Source organism: Mastomys coucha, unplaced genomic scaffold (assembly GCF_008632895.1).
Source record: "Mastomys coucha isolate ucsf_1 unplaced genomic scaffold, UCSF_Mcou_1 pScaffold2, whole genome shotgun sequence".
NCBI lineage: Eukaryota > Metazoa > Chordata > Mammalia > Rodentia > Muridae > Mastomys > Mastomys coucha.
The window spans coordinates 10,824,302-10,841,217 of NW_022196902.1; the positions used below are offsets into that span (position 1 = coordinate 10,824,302).

The window sequence follows — 16,916 nt, forward strand, 5'->3', positions numbered from 1 at the left end:
GAACATAAATATATAAAGTCTTTTTGTTTGTTTCTTTGTTTTGTATTTAGTAGAGCTTAAAATCTTGGATTTTACTGTGTGGTACAAGCCCAAAATAAGAACAATATTTAGACATTGGATTTCATTGTAATAATTCAATGACCCTCACATCACCAAAGGATTTTTCCTCCATCATAGCTAAGCTGAGAGTTGACAGTTCTGCTGTGCCAAGGAATGAATTGTAGGCACAATTTTTGGATACAGACTTCCTGCTATGGTCAAAGCTATTTGACTTGAGTGAGAGACTTTATTCTCAGCCCACAGAGAAGGTTACATTCATTTATGAAACGGTGTGTGTATTAAGATGGTCTATCCATAAAATCATTCACCAACTGTTTTATTGAGCAATGGTTCTGCTTGGAGGGTGGCACAGACATTAGGTGAGGGAAAGAATTTGGTTCATTAGCTGTGATAATTTGGAAAAGAATTCATCTCAGAGAAAGAGTCACTTATAAAGTCCTCTTCTTCAAACTTGATACAAGAGTTACAAATGTCAAGCAAAGCATTCAGTCTCACTCTTTGTTGTTCTCTTACAAGCCACCTCCCAATTTAATTGTCTATGTTTCTTTTGGCTGTATAAATACTTTTGAAATATGTAAGCTGTTCTGAAAACCATAGTATAGTGTAAAAACATAAAATAAACAATACTACTAATAGAGAGGTTGAGATAGGAGAAGCAAGATATCAAGACCCTTATGTTGTACACAGCAAGATACTGTCATGTACAAACAAGCTGAAAGTGTGTATGGATTGTACAGTATTGAACCCACTTCTCCAATTACCAAATTAGAGAGAGCATTGGATGACAGTCAACAAATTTCTAATTCCTCATATTTTTGGATTTCAATCGATTAGGATATGTTGGTAATATTAATTTTCATATTAAGATATTAAGAAAAAGTAATTGTTACTTCCTGTTGTTTTTGTTGTAAGAGGTGGAATTAGGTTTGTGTGTGTTTGTTGAAAGATCACTTTCTTGCTTCTTCTAGGGTGTAGTTTTGCTCCTTATGTTGGTGTTTTCCATCTATTATCCTTTGTAGGGCTAGATTTGTGGAAAGATATTGTGTAAATTTGGTTTTGTCATGGAATATTTTGTTTTCTCCATCTATGGTAATTGAGAGTTTTGCTGGGTATAGTAGCCTGGGCTGGCATTTGTGTTCTTGTAGGGTCTGTATGACATCTGCACAGGATCTTCTAGCTTTCATAGTCTCTGGTGAGAAGTCTGGTGTAATTCTGATAGGCCTGCCTTTATGTTACTTGACCTTTTTCCCCTTACTGCTTTTAAAATTCTTTCTTTGTTTAGTGCTTTTGGTGTTTTGATTATTGTGTGATGGGAGGAATTTCTTTTATGGTGCAGTCTATTTGGAGTTCTGTAGGCTTCTTGTATGTTCATGGGCATCTCTTTCTTTAAGGTTAGGGAGGTTTTTTTTCTATAATTTTGTTGAAGATATTTACTGGTCTATTACCTTGGGAGTCTTCACTCTCTTCTATACCTATTATCCTTAGGTTTGTTCTTCTCATTGCATCCTGGATCTCCTGGATGTTTTGGGTTAGGAGCTTTTTGCCTTTTCCATTTCTTTGACTGTCGTGTCAATGTTTTCTATGGTGTCTTCTGCCCCTGAGATTCTCTCTTCTATCTCTTGTATTTTGTTGGTGATGCTTGCATCTATGACTCCTGATTTCTTTCCTAGATTTTGTATCTCCAGGGTTGTCTCTCTTTCTGATTTCTTTATTGTTCTTATTTCCATTTTAGATTCTGGATGGTTTTGCTCATTTCCTTTGTCTGTTTGTTTGTGTTTTCCTGTAGTTCTTTAAGGGATTTTTGTGATTCCTCTTGAAGGGCTTCTAGATGTTTACCTGTGTTCGCCTGTATTTCTTTGTATTTATGTGTTTCTTAAAGTCCTGTATCATCATCATGAGAAGTGATTTTAGATCTGAATCTTGCTTTTCTGGTGTGTTAGTGTGTCCAGGACTTGCTATAGTGGGAGAATTTGGTTCAGATGATACCAAGTAACCTTGGTTTGTGTTGCTTATATTCTTATGCTTGCCCTCTGCCATCTGTTTATCTCTAGTTCTACCTGCCCTTGCTAAATCTGACTGGATCCTTTCCTTCCTGTGATCCTGGTTGTGTCAGAACTCCTCAAAGTCAAGCTGTCTCTGTGATCCTGTGATTCTGGAATCCTGTGATCCTTGGCTTATTAGAGTGTCTGGGAGTGGAGCTTCCTCTGAGTGCTGTGGGACTGGCTGTGGAGTTTGCGCCCAAGGTCTGCTCAGGGTACTGGCCAGCCCAGACAGCCTATTTTCTTATTTCCAAGGTTCTCTGACTCTATATCTAGGAGCTTTCTGTGTAAGCCTCTCAGATGTGTAAATGTCTTCTAAGCTTGGTGTTAAACACCCTGCTCCTTCTCTCAACTTCACCCAGATGAATCTGTGCTCTCTAAACCCAAGCTTCAGTAGGTCATGCTGTATAGAAGACTTCAACTAATCCTAACTTAAGTATATAACCACCTATATAATTCCTAAAATACACCAGGACTTTGAGAAGGAGGATTCTGACTAATCCAAAACTCAACTTACAAATAAGAAGGCTAGAGGAAGCATTCTTAATTTTAATTTCCAGCTGCTAAATGTGACACCAAAAGGGAATGGCTTCCTACACAAGGTCAAATACCAACATATTCTAAGGTTGAAAAGGAAGTTAGCATAAAATAAGATATAGGTTGAGAATGTATTATATTACAAGATATTTTATAGGTATAGTAAAAAAAAAAATCAACAACCCAAGTACAGTAAGTCTCTGACCCAATGTGTTCATATCCCAGGATGTTTGCTTGTTTTTAGGGTCCTGTTGTCAGGAGCCATCATAGGACAAGCTAATAACTAGCAGGTGATCTTCCTGAAGTGACTTTGCTTTAGACTAATACTTATAATGACACTCCGGTAGGCAAGGCCCAGAATAAAATCATTTAAGGAAAGATTACTGCTATTAATATGCTTTTCCTATTATTACTAAACATATATGGCAATCACTATGTATTAGCCCACCCTTTTGAGCAGATGCAGATCTATAAAGAAGTACTGTCTTATAGTGACAGTATATAGGCACATAGATGACTTCTCAAGTTTTTATGATGATTCTATAAGAATTTCTAAAATTATATCAGTATTTATTAATCTCTTTTACAGTGGGACCATTAGGTCCTTTTCTGATAGTCAAAGCTGCAATGAGAACTCTGTCAGTCTCCCATGTGTCACCAGTTAATGGCTTCTAGATGGTAACCAGACTTTCTCCTGCTCAGAGCACATTCCTAGAGGTTGTAAAACCATTAACCAAAGGTCATAAAAAGGGAACTAACAATACTAATAACTTAGTTATGGTTTTTAACTTTTTTTTGTTTGTTTTTTTGTTTTTTTGTTTTTTTGAGACAGGGTTTCTCTGTAACCCTGGCTGTCCTGGAATTCATTCTGTAGACCAGGCTGGCCTCGAACTCAGAAATCCTCCTGCCTCTACCTCCTAAGTGCTGGGATTAAAGGCATGCGCTACCACTGCCCAGCAGTTTTTAACTTTCAATGAACCTGTGGAGCTGTGACAAGTGATGGATGTTTAGTTAGATAATTTCTCCTAATGGATATGTGTGTAAACATTCTCTGTTGTAAACTTCTATTTCAATATATAATTTGATTTTATGTGTGAACTTGTGATGAACAGGTCTTTTCTTAATAACAAGGCAGGCTTAGTCTTATTAAAGGAACAATTTTTTCTTCTTAAAAACTTGGGTTTAATTCATTTAGCATTAAAAGGATAGAAGCTTTTTCTTTCTCAATGCAATAAAGATTGGAGCTCATTTTTCATCCAGAATGAGTGAGTTCTTTCTGCACTGGTGCTTGGTCTTTTGCTCCAAATGCATATGTTAATATGGATGTTGTGTGTGTGTGTGTGTGTGTGTGTGTGTGTAAGTATGTAATTGTGAGAATGTATGCAAGCTGAGCCCAACTGTTTTGAATGGAAATGTATAAATATGCTGCACAAATCTATATATGAATTTATATGAGTTTATGCATATTCATTTATGTAAAAGTTTTTTCTTCTGTGGGTGTTATTGTTTTCTCCTGGTTCAGTATATAGAAGTTTATTGCTCTAAACTTCCCCCTAGCCTGACAAGCAAGAGGCATCTGGACAAAAGGGAAAAGGCTCTAGCAGTCAATCCTTTACTTAATCTTCTATTTTAGGATGAGGTGCTAAGTGTCAGAAACTGCCATTTCTGGCCTCAGAGGAGTACAGAAGACAGGTTAGCTATAGTAGCAAAGTAGCTTAGACTTAGATAAGTAAACTTTTTATTATTATACAGCAACCCTAAATATCCTGTAAGACCAAGTCTGACCCTCCGCCGATGCCTCAAGAAGAACCGACAAGAAAGAAGACCAGGGCTGGCCCCCCAGTACCCTGTGTTTCCAGGGACATCCCTACAAAACCACTGTGGGAAGGGTCAACAATGACTGTGAATTATTAAAGGGGGGTTCCACTTACCCAGCCCCTTGACAAACTTCATAAGGCACATGATGTAGCTAGTAGCTGCATTAGCAAAGACCTGGATGTTGTCAGTATTGAGAAAGGCTTCAAACACATCAAAAACAGGAGCCTGGCCTTTTCCTGAGGGAAGAAGATGAGAGAATCTTAACAAAGGTTTTTAACCCTTCAGGGTGCTGATGATACTCTCAGTACCTCCCAAAGAGTCTTAGAAAAGAGTCATGAGAAAAATTTTCTGGGGATTGGAGAGATGGCTCAGTGGTTAAGAGCACTGGCTGCTTTTTCAGAGGTCCCAAGTTCAATTCCCAGCCACCACATGGTGGGTCACAACCATCTGTAATGAGATCTGCTGTCTTCTTCTGGCATGTAGGTGTACTCATATAGATAGAGCACTCATATACATAAAAGAAATAAATAAGTCTTTTTAAAAAAGAAACATTTTTTGACTTTTTGACTGAATAGACACCACATCTTGCTGCTTCACCTACATGGGAGTGGTAGGAAGGCTAGGATGCAAGTTGGGTGGACAAGGGGAATAGAGCTATAGATACATAAGCCTAGAGTAATGTGTGGCTAGTAATGATAGTACAGCAAATATGGGATTACAAAAAAATAGTAGAGTAGCTATAGACAAGGGAAGGACCATTTAGACAAGTCTCTGATGAAATACACTTATTTATTAATTCCTGTGAAGAAGTCATAGGAATGAGTCTGCTTGTCTTAGGAAATCCTGCTTTCAAGATTCTATTTTTTAAGTAAGAAAACTGACAAGGTTGTCAAACAAGTGGCTCTAGACTGGCATCTAGGAACTTGATTCTCAGAATCAAGTTATCTCATAAGGTGGTTCACTGTTCTAGACTGTGCAAACAATTGGTCTCTACTGAACATTTGAGAATGTGGAGTATGCCAGGTACAATGTGTCTATATGTGAGCGGTTTTCAGCTGGGTCTCTAACTGGCTTCATATTCTGACACTTGCACTACTGAGGGAAGAGTACTTTGTGTGATGGTCCATGGGAAGGCAAGAATGTAAGGAAACCTGTAGCATTCTTCCAGATTTTGTCATCTTATCTTAAAACCAGGGTGTGTCCATATTATACTACTATAGTGAATCTTAGTCATAAGCCATGGAGTAAAGCTAAGCCATGCAATAATTCCGATCAGAGCACTACACTCTGACAATGAGCCCTTCTGCTGGCATTCTGAATGTCAGGGTGGCCTTAGGGGTCACTGAAACAAAACCCTTGTACACTGGCATGCAGTGTATTTCTAGGTAGGCCCAATATTCCTACTTCCTATTCCCCTGTATTATACTTTCCAGTTTTCTTATTTAAAAATAAATAGGTTCTGGCTTAGTGTACCCTCTTCTAAATGCTGGGGACCAGATGTATTTCTGAATTTTAGAGTTTTTCAGAGTTTGAAATATTTGCTTAGATTTTACTGAGCATCTGGAATATAACTACTATGAAATAACATCATTTTTTTTTTTTTAAATTGGAGCGTTTGTATTTTTGGATGATCAGCTTATAACATTTTCTTCTGTGGTTTCAGAGAGAAACTCTACAGACCAATACAGAGTGACCAATACCGTCTTAGCAAGCCTGGGGCCTAATGAGCTCAGAGCTCTGGGTCAGCTGGCAGCACGCCAACCTCAAATCCTAGCTATGTTATTTCCCATTGACAAAACATGGCTGACAGAATGTTTTTCCTTCTGTCCTCTTGATAACCCAAAGCTTGGCATAAGGAATGAAGGTGCTATAGCAAGAATCACCCAACTGTTCTTACCCATAGAGTAGTCCCCAACCAGGTACTCCTTCACCTCTGACTTGTTCCCAGTGTGCACTGTTTCCAGAGCACTGAACAGGGGTCTCCATCCTGACTGTATCTGTGCAGAGCACACCTCAACCAGCTCCCCAATGGAGGTGACCACCTGCACAGGGGAAGGAGGAAGTGATTAATTAACACAAGTAGAACTTACAGGAAAGGTCATGTACTTCTCTTCCCCCTCCTATTTCTGAGTTAATGTTGGTGAAAGAGAAAAACTGCTGAGTAAATTTTCACAGGATTAGCTTTCTGTTTGTTTGGTGGTTTTGCCACTTGAGTGTTTGCCTCCATATTGCCATGCAGTATAGACTCAGGGCCTTTCCAGTGCATGCTCTGCAAACCATTTTACAACCTCAAGCTTCTCTTCTTCCCTTTCTCTCTCTCTCTCTCCCTCTCTTTCTCTCTCTCTCTCTCTCTCTCTCAAATTATTTATGTGTGTTTTGCCTGTATGTATGTATGTATGTATGTATGTATGTATGTGGATCACATGCATGCCTGGTATCTGCATTAACAGATATGTTGTATACCATGAACTGGAGTTATAGACAGTTGTAAGTCATCATGTGGGTGCTGGGAATCAATCCTGGGTCCTCTGGAAGAGCAGCCAGTGTTCTTAACCACTGAGCCATTTCTCTATCTCCAAGTTTATCTTTTATTATTATATCTTAATTTTATCTTTCAGGGAATATGTGTTCAATTTTGGTATGGTATGGTCTGATTCATCAAGTTTTCTTTTTAAGGGTCATGTTGCTGGAATTGCTACCAAGACACCTTTGCCTTGCTTATGTTTATAGTTCTTGTTCATGTTAAGTCATGACCAGTTTTCAGTGTGTGTGTGTGTGTGTGTGTGTGTGTGTGTGTGTGTATGTGTGTGTGTGTGTGAGAGAGAGAGAGAGAGAGAGAGAGAAAGAGAGAGAGAGAAAGAGAGAGAGAGAGAGAGAGAGAGAGAGAGAGAGAGACTAGTGGGAGAAGAAGGTTTAAGATAATCTTTCTTAAATATCTAAAATGAAAAAAAAAAGATAATCTTTCTTACAAATGTTTGAGTACAACTGGCTGAAAACAGTCTTTTCCCCCATTGAACTGCTATGGCATCCTCATCACAAGTCAATTGAACAAACACATAAAGATTTTTGATTTAGGGTCTTCCCTTCTAATATGAACACTTGCAACTGTAATGTCCCCACAAATACTGATTTATAACACAAATTCAGTATGTCATTTTCTCACTCAAGGTATTTGTAAACATTCCTTGTCATTTCTTCAGTGACTTAAGGGTTACTTGGAATTCTAATGTTTGATTTATAAATATTTGAAGATTTCCCAAGTTGATTTATTTATTATGAACTCAATTCCATTATGGATAGAAAATATATTTGTATGTTTTAAATTTGGTTAAACTTACTGAGACTGGTTTTATAGGTTTGCATATAAACTATTATAAAAAATGTTCTGCATGCTCTTGAAAAAAAAGTACTTTATTTCACTCAGACTGGTCCACAGTGTTGCTTATTATCTGTACCTCAGTTGACATCTAGTTGTTATATCAATTGCTTTGAGGGAAGAGTTTTGATATCTCAGTACAATTTTTAAAATCACAGGAAAATGTGTACAGTGTAAACATCACATTACCAGTTGTATAGAGCTCATACAGTTTAATACAGTTCCTACCACTATCCATTCCCACAATATTTTCATCTCTCTAAATTGAGATTCTGTGCTCATTAAGCAATAACAATTTCATTCTTTTCAACTGTGATCCTTATATTGTCTATATCTCCTTTTTGCTGTTTTGTTCTTCATGTATTTGTAAGCGTGCATGGGTTTATGTGTAAGGGTCAGAAGCTGACACTGGGTATCTTCCTTTATTGCTTTTTACCCAATTTTGTTTTTGAAACCACTGAACCTGGAGTTTGCTGATTTGACCAGGCTAGCTGGTCATTTAGTCCTAATGGTTCTCTTATGTCCAGTTCACCAGTGTTGGTTTTACACTATGTACCACCACAGCATACATGATTTTTGCACAGATGCTAGGATCTAACTCAGGTCCTCAAGCTTAGACAGCCAGCACTGTAATGACTGAAGCACGCCCACAGCCCCAGAGACACTTACTGACATGTCTTCCTAATAAACTGACCTAGTTATAATTATAAATTCTACTTTTACTTTTTCTAGTAATAGTAATACTATTTCTAAATATACCCATTTCTAATTACCCATTTCTAGTGATAGTAATATTCTTCACTTGTCTTTTGTTTTTGACCTGACACTATTACAATTCTGCCAACTCCCTCAAAGTTAGAATCTGCATAGCTCTAGTTCTTAACTGTCTTCTTGTCTCAGCCTGCTCTCCTTCTTTCCCACAACCAAGAAATGTAGCTCAAACTGGCTTAGAACTTTCTAAGTAGCCCATGCTGGCTTCACTCTTGTGATCCTCCTGCTTTGGTCTCCTAAGTCCTGGAATAGGAGCCACAAACCAACACAGCTGGCTTTTGATTCCATTTGATGATGTGGCTATTACAAACATTTGTGAAGAAGACTTACACGGATTTTTTTTTTTTTTCATTTTGCTTGGTGACACACTATTGGAAGAACTGCCAGGTTATATTCTGAACTAGGTAAAGATTTTGCTTTCATATCTAGTCTGATCTTAACTTCCTCTACAACTCACCTCTAGTTATTACCTCTTTGTTTTTAACCACCCCTGTAAGTGAAGCAGTACTCATTGTGGGCTCAATTTACATTTCTGCAATGATGCTGAGTATCCTCAATGCTGTTGTGTGCGAAGCTCTAAAGACACCCAGCATTTTGCTGTTTCTCACACGTACTGTGCTCTTGGGTCTTCCATTCTACCTTTACCACATTCTTTTATATTAAACACATGGTCATTTTAACATCTCTGTTTTTTAAAACTTCTCTTTATATATGTGTTAATTTCTTCAATTTGCTAAAGGGATCATAACATGTACCTTCAAGTTGGCAAATTATAATTCTAGTTAATACCAACTTTATTTTATTTTCTATTATGTCCTCATTTCCTCTTTTTTTTTTTTCTGATGCTGCTCATGTTTATATTTAAGCTTGGCCTAAATAAAGCTAAGCTATGTAAGATGTCATTGGCTCTATAACCTTGAGAGCATGGTATGATGAGCTCTGTCTTCACCTGATGGTAGAGTACACCTCACTACATCAAACCCACCCAGGGTAGAGGATGTGTGTGCCTAAATGTCTCAATTGTCACTCTGGGGGTATTTTAATATGTTCATTTTCTTGCTAGTATGCCATTGTATTTAAAGAAAATGAATAAGCCATCAACATCTGAGTTGATTTCAGAGAAAGGGCCTTTTAAGCTCTTGCCCACCACTGTGCCATATGTGAGGTTACTAAGTTTGCCTCTTTCCATCTGTCTCCCATTACACAGAATGTGGTGGATAGCGTGGTGTAGATAAGCTGCAGATCAATCTAGCCAGATTCTCTAGCTCTGTGTTTCAGTTCCTCCAATCACTAGGTGATCCTGGCCAGATTGTTTAACCTCTCTTTGTCACCAACTTATGAAGACAGTATGCAAAACAGAGAACGGTGTCTGCCTCTGCTCTCACCAAATGCCTGCCCCAGAGAGAGGATGCAGAAGCCCAGTGGCACTGACCTGGTCTTGAACATCTTCATCACAGAGCTCCAGCTGCATGATACGCTCAAAGGGCCGGAAGAGTGCCTCGTTAAAGTGGAAGTGCGGCGGCTCACTCCAGTCAGTGAGAACCTCCGTCAAGATATCATGGATGAAGGAAACAGCCTTCTGAGACACATGGCGTTCTTTATGGCAGGCAGCCTACACGAGAGAGGACCGAATGGCAACAGGAAGTCAGGCAAGGAGAATACGGCTTCTGGAGGCTCGCTCATTACTTGAAGGTAGAAAAGGCAATTCTGTTTACATACAAACTTCTAAGGAATTTTACTGTTCAGATGCTATATACACTAAATTGCACTTGAAAATTTAACCACTGGCCAGATACAACTTCAGTGTTACCTTGAGGTTTCTGGAAGAGTAAGGTTTTTATTATTTTCTTTTTTATGCAGCATGGAAATTTTCTTCAGCAGGACAGAGCATGCTCACCTATCTGGGAACTGCTCATGGCTTATCCTTAGTCATCTGCCTAACATATTAAGACCATTTGTCCCCTAGTGAGATGGAACAGTTGTAATGAAAACTCCAATTGTTTCACACAGTTTGGATCTACTGTTCTTTATTGATTCTGTCCCACATTGGCTCTCAATTTTGACATGGAACTTGTTTTCTGTGAGGGTATGACGGGGATCAATCCATTCGTAAAAAGCTGGTATGAAGTTTATGCTCTCACTGTTTGGGGCCATCCTAAGAAGACCATGTGAATGAGTGGGGACTACTGGCCAGAGGCAAACCTATATTAGAGTCTACGTAGAGAGAGAACTATGCTCTCCCTACCAGTTAAAGCTACCAAGAACCAGTTTGTACCAGTCTTTGTATCAGTGGACTACAGCATACAAGGAAAACCATGTGGGCTCAGCCAAGCTAGCTGTCTTACTTAGGGTTTCTATTTCTATGCTAAGACACCATGGCAAAAAACAACTTGGTGAAAAAAAAGGGGTTTGCTTTATTTTATGTTGCTAGATAACAGTCTATCATTAAAGGAAGTCACTCAAGCAGGGGAAAAAGGGCTGGGTGCAGGGACTGATGTAGACGACACAGAAGAGTGCTGTTCACTGTCTTGCTCCTTATGATTTGCTCAGCCTGCTTTATTAACCTTCTTAAAATTTATTTTATTTATATGAGTACACTGTTGCTGTCTTCAGACACACCAGAAAGGGCATTAGATCCTATCACAGATGGCTGTGAGCCACCATGTGGTTACTAGGAATTGAACTCAGGACCTCTGGAAGAGCAGTCAGTGCTCTTAACTGCTGAGCCATCTCTCTTGCCCTCAGGCTGTTTTATTATATACTCAGGACCACCCGCCCAAGGTAGCACCACCCATAGTGATTTGGGTCTGCCCACATCAACTGTCAATCAAGAAAATGCTCCACAGGCTTGCCCAAAGGCCAACTGGATGGGGGTTTTAACTGAGGTTCTTCCCAAATGACTCTAGCTTGGTCAAGTTGGAATAAAACTAGGCTGTACAGTAGTCCAGACCAGGAATACCATTTCATTTTCTTCAAATTTTTCTTCTTTATGGCACAGAGGATCATGAGCCAAATAAACGGCTATTGTTTAAAACTCCTAGGCTTTCAGCATAGCTAATTATAGCACAATACCTAGCTGATACAGTCTTTGGCCTTGACTAAATTGATATTTTCTACTCTTTTTCCTTAGTAGTCTATCCTCAGGCAAATAAATTAACTTCTATGAAATATTTTCTTATATATCTTTCCTAGGTAAGGACTACAGCACATTTATGAACAGTTTCTGTAAATATGGCAATCATGTTTTCTGTTACTTAGCTAGTGGGGTGGCTTGAGTGAGAAATGATCCACACAGGTTCAGGTACTGATCTGAACACCTGCTCCCCGGCTGGCACACTGTATGGGGAGGCAGCACAGCCTTGCTGGAGGAAGTGACCCTAGGAGTAGGCTTTGAGATTTTAGAGCCTCCTGCTCCCTCCACTTTGCTTACTCTGCTTTATTTACCCCTGAAGATATTATCCTCTCAGCTTCCTGCTTCAGCTATGCTTCCCTGCCTTCGTGGGCTCTCCTAGAGCTAAAACCCAAATAAAGCCTTCCCTCTATTAAGTTGCCTGAGTCACAGCACCAGCAAAGTGATTAATAGAGGCAGCCATCATGAGCAGAGAGGCTTAGATATAGGGCTACGCCCTATAAACTACCCTTTCAGAGAAGGATGTTAGGGTTCATTTATTTTATGGAGGCAACCAGGATATATGGTTCACCTTCTAAAGTATCATGTCCTTAGTAACTGAGTTATTACAGAAGAGATCCAAGAACCAAAGGTGTTGCCTCAAAGAAAAGAATTGATTCAGGACTCTTTCTTTTAGCTCCAGATTCAAGTTGAGAGCAGAACATAGGAAAACAAAAAAGACAGCTTTTCAAGAAAACTAACTGAGCTGCATACTTGGAATAGAACAGGGCCATAGTGACACCACGGTAGCCCTCCCTGCCTTTCAAAGTGAGCCTTCAGATGCTTTGATATACAATCAGAACAATAATGCTTGTGGCCAGGTCACAGACAACTCTCGTCATACGTTAAAGTACAGTTTCTATGATGACTCTGCAGCAGGAGTCCATTAGAGTTTACATTGACTGGCTCTTCCCAACTTCCAATCTCACCTCTACCAGGTGTGGGGCCACGAGGCTCCAGCAGCGCATCACGTGGAGCAGGGGCCGGGCTTTGCTCCTCACAATCCGCAGCATGGCATCCCCGAGGCGGAACAGGTGCAGAGCGCTTTTCTGATCCTGGGTAGACTTGACTTCACCTACAAGAAGGTGAGACGAGAAAGCCCAAACTTAGGTATAGTTCAATAGGCTCCAGATGTTGAAAATTAAGGCAGTGTTCTTGGATAGCAAGACAGTTTGAGACGGCTCATCAAGGAAGGAGAGAGCCCTCTATTCAAAAATCAGCAAGGCGGTTCACTCAGCAGGACCAAAACCTCTCCTTGATTCAATACCGTGTTCACAGAGAAAAAGCTATGAAGCAGTGGTTTAAAGAGTAATGCTGGAGGGTCAGACCTGTTTAGTAGCTGCACTGGAATGGACCAAGGATTTCCTTCTAATCCCCAATGATCTCATGTATGAAACAAGGGGTAAATATATCTACTGCTTAAAACCCCTATTATCATTAAATGAATGTGATGACCCATATCCAGTGCTTAGCATGGGCCCAGTACACAGAGATGAGTGTTTTCAACTGTAATAATTATGATTTTTTACTGTCATCTTTCACGCATGGTATTGGCATCAAAAATTGGGGCTATTTCCTCCTTCCTTACCAGCAGTCTCTTCGGGGAACATTACCTGGCATGGTCAGAGAGTAGTCGACTGTGTCTGTCACTGAATGGAAGAGCTGGGACTGGGACGCCTTTTTGAGTTGGTAGAGGAATCCTCCCAAGGCCGTTAAGTTCAACTTGTCAGTAGCATCGTCAAAGAGCCTGGGTGCAAATAAATATATTCTGTGTGGGAACAATTCATCAAGGGCATATGACAGAATGTGTATGGCAATCTGGTTGGTATAATTAACATAACCACTGTGAAATCACTGCAGAGAAATGGGTGGTATTGTCATAACTATTATTAATGTGAACAAGTCTACACTAGCCATGAGATTTTGATGCAAAGAATACCACAAAGCACACTTGAAAAAAAAATCTTTGCAGCTTTCAAGGCTAGCCACTAGTGGTAAGCACTCCTAAACTATTTGGCAAAAATGTGAAAGATGACGAATTACAGTTTCCAGATATCCCAGGAGGGTGGAGTGGGAAGACGTTAGGGTTGTATAGCCACAGTGAGCAAGGAGGTATCTATGGTCGACCTGCCAAGCCTGTGGCAATGTCAGTGGTATGGGATGCCATGTTCTGCTCAAGGGACATTGTCTTGAACAAAAATTGAATCTTGAGCCTTTTTGAAGAACAGAACTAGGACATACTAAGTTTTAAGACAGAAATAGTTTAAAATATGAGGCCTGAAAAGATATTACCTATTTTATAAATCCAGTGTAGAGAACAACTAAGCATACCTGAAATTTAACAACAAAAGTTGAAGACCTAGTTTGAAAATGAGCCAAGGATGTGAAGGAACAAGGATACACAAATGACTGGTGGGATCACAGGAAAAGACTGAACATGATTGTTTGTTTCTGTTTATAAGTAGGTAGGTGCAAATCAAAATCACAAGTTAATACTTGACACCAGAAGGAGAGCTACGAGCCTTTGAAGATGTTAAGTAGTTCTGATCATTGTAGTGCATGAAATAATTTCATAAGTAACGAGTATTGAAGTATTTTATCAAAATGCCATCCATTGTCATCTGGTATCAGAGTGTCATGCATAATTAAAATTCTGTAATTTTAGGGCTGGATAGATGGCCCAGCAGTTAAGAGCACTGGCTGATTTTTCGGAGGACCCATGTTCAACTCCCAGCACATGGTTGCTTATAACCATCTGCAGCTCCAGTTCCAGGGGACACAGGGTACTCTTCTGCTATCCTTGTGAACATGTGTACACAGGCATGCATGTGAGTAAAATGTCAATATACATTTAGAAAGATTAAAAATTATTTCTGTAGATTTAGTGGCTGGGGATACTGCTTACGTTGTAGAATATTTACATAGCATGCTTGAAGCCTAGGATTCTGGTGTTGCATCTCTATAATCCTAGTAATTAGGATGCTAAAGAGTAAGGTCAAAGCAATCCTTGGCTACATAGCAAACTTGGAATCAGCCTAAGATACATGAGATTCTATCTAAACAAAATGAAACAAACAAAACCCAAACAACATCAACAAGAAAAAAAGAAAGAGAGAAAGAAAGGAAGGAAGAAAGAAAGAAAAGGAAAGAAAAAAAAGCTGCTGCACTTTTATTCTGCTCTTGGATTCTGTCTATAAGTAGCAAGAATCTCTGGAGAGAGAGACTTTGAAGCATTTCCTGGCTCTATCATTTTAAAGTGTAATGGCTTGAAACAAATTCGTTGACTCTACTGACCTATATTTCCTCCTCTAAGAAATAAAGTAATAACACTAATGGTTGGGGTGCCTGGAGTGTTGTCTGGTCTGTGTGAAGTGTCTGGGAAAGTGCTTGATATCATAACCACTAACTAATGATAATTTATAGTATCATCTCATTATTGTGGCCTACTCATTGGAGTCTTTGAGAGATGAGCATCCATTCTGAGCATGGGAGCTGAATCTCAGCAGATGATCTCAGGTAGAGGAAACAGAGAGGCTCAGGAACTTAGCCTGCTTCTAAGACCATCCTTTTGAGTAAACTAACCACTCCCAGACAGAAAGTGAGACAAAAAGACAGAAACACACACACACACAAACATACAGACACATACATGGACACTGATATGAAGGGGTCGTTCAAAATAAAAATTATCAGCATACTATTCTTTGTATAAAAAATTTAACTTTAAAGTTTATTTTTGTAGCCAGTATTAATAGATATTTAATTATAATAAATTGCCCCTTTGAATAATTCTTCCAAGAAAGTCTATTAATATAGTAGCAAAGTCTTTTGTGTCTACACAAAATTATTCAAAAATAATTATATTTGCAACTGAAGTCTTACATTGGCAGGAGATATCTGATAAAAAACACAGCACACACACAACACATGCACATAGCATACACGGCACATTCACAACACACACCTGCACATACGTACATACACACACATATAAAATTCACACACACCAGCACATACACATATTACACACAGTACATACAGTATACACAGTACACACACACACACACACACACACACACACACACACACAATCCACACATGCACCTCACACCAGGACTCAAGCAAACACATACTAACACACACACATTCACATACACATACCAGCAAATACACAGCACACAAGTACACACACAGCATGGTACTCACATAACACACATATACAGCACACACCAAACATAGATATGTAAACACTCACCACAAATATACATTTAGTTTGGCAAATCTATTAAGTTCCTCAGGGCTTTTGAGAATACATTTATTAGACTGTGTGCACAAATCTCATATAATTTCAACCATCACTCTGCTCTCTACCAGCACCAAGTCAGACTACACAGAAGTTTTCTTTTTAATGTTTTCAATTATTAACCAAATGCACATGTTTAATAGAGATGACAAGAAAAATAGATATCCTACCTGGTTGATTTTGTAGGTCAATATCACTGTGTCCTACTATGAAAGAGACATGGCAACAAGTGCTGACTTTGGATTAAAGTAGCGAGCATACTCTTATACTTTGGGAAAGCAGTAACAGACACAATGATGTAGTTTGTGAAACTCCCTATGTTTCCAAGACCTGCCTAGAATACCTGATCCTCCTGTTTGAGCTTCCCACATGGTGGGCTTTCAGATGGATACTCTGTATCTGACTATGTAGAAGGACATCTTGCTATGAGGATGGATACTCTGTATCTGTGTAGAAGGACATCTTGCTATGAGGATGGATACTCTGTATTTGTGTAGAAGGACATCTTGCTATGAGGATGGATACTCTGTATCTGTGTAGAAGGACATCTTGCTATGAGGATGGATACTCTGTATCTGACTATGTAGAAGGACATCTTGTTATGAGGGTGTACAGATGACTTGGCCTATGTTCATTTACATTTTAGGATAATGAACAGACATAAACAATATATGGATAGATATACAAAAAAGGATTTTTCCAATTCAAACTGTAATATTTAAGAGAAATTAAAATTTAATGTCCCCAGTAAAGAATATGAAATGAAAAAAGACAGAAGCAGTTAAATATTTACAAATTATTGAAAACTACACATTTTATTTGCTATTTTCTATTCTGCTTTTT

General features: G+C 39.0%; 1 protein-coding gene across 1 annotated transcript in view; it reads right to left on the reverse strand.

Moving 5' to 3' along the window:
* Positions 1-16,916, reverse strand: part of Arfgef3 (ARFGEF family member 3) — a 165,182-nt gene that overhangs the window by 25,619 nt on the left and 122,647 nt on the right. The window contains exons 20-24 of the mRNA XM_031380518.1: positions 13,384-13,517; positions 12,700-12,845; positions 10,034-10,213; positions 6,352-6,496; positions 4,568-4,690 (exon numbers count right to left, since the gene is read on the reverse strand). Of these exons, the coding sequence (XP_031236378.1) occupies positions 4,568-4,690; positions 6,352-6,496; positions 10,034-10,213; positions 12,700-12,845; positions 13,384-13,517 (728 nt within the window). The remainder of the gene's footprint in view (positions 1-4,567; positions 4,691-6,351; positions 6,497-10,033; positions 10,214-12,699; positions 12,846-13,383; positions 13,518-16,916) is intronic.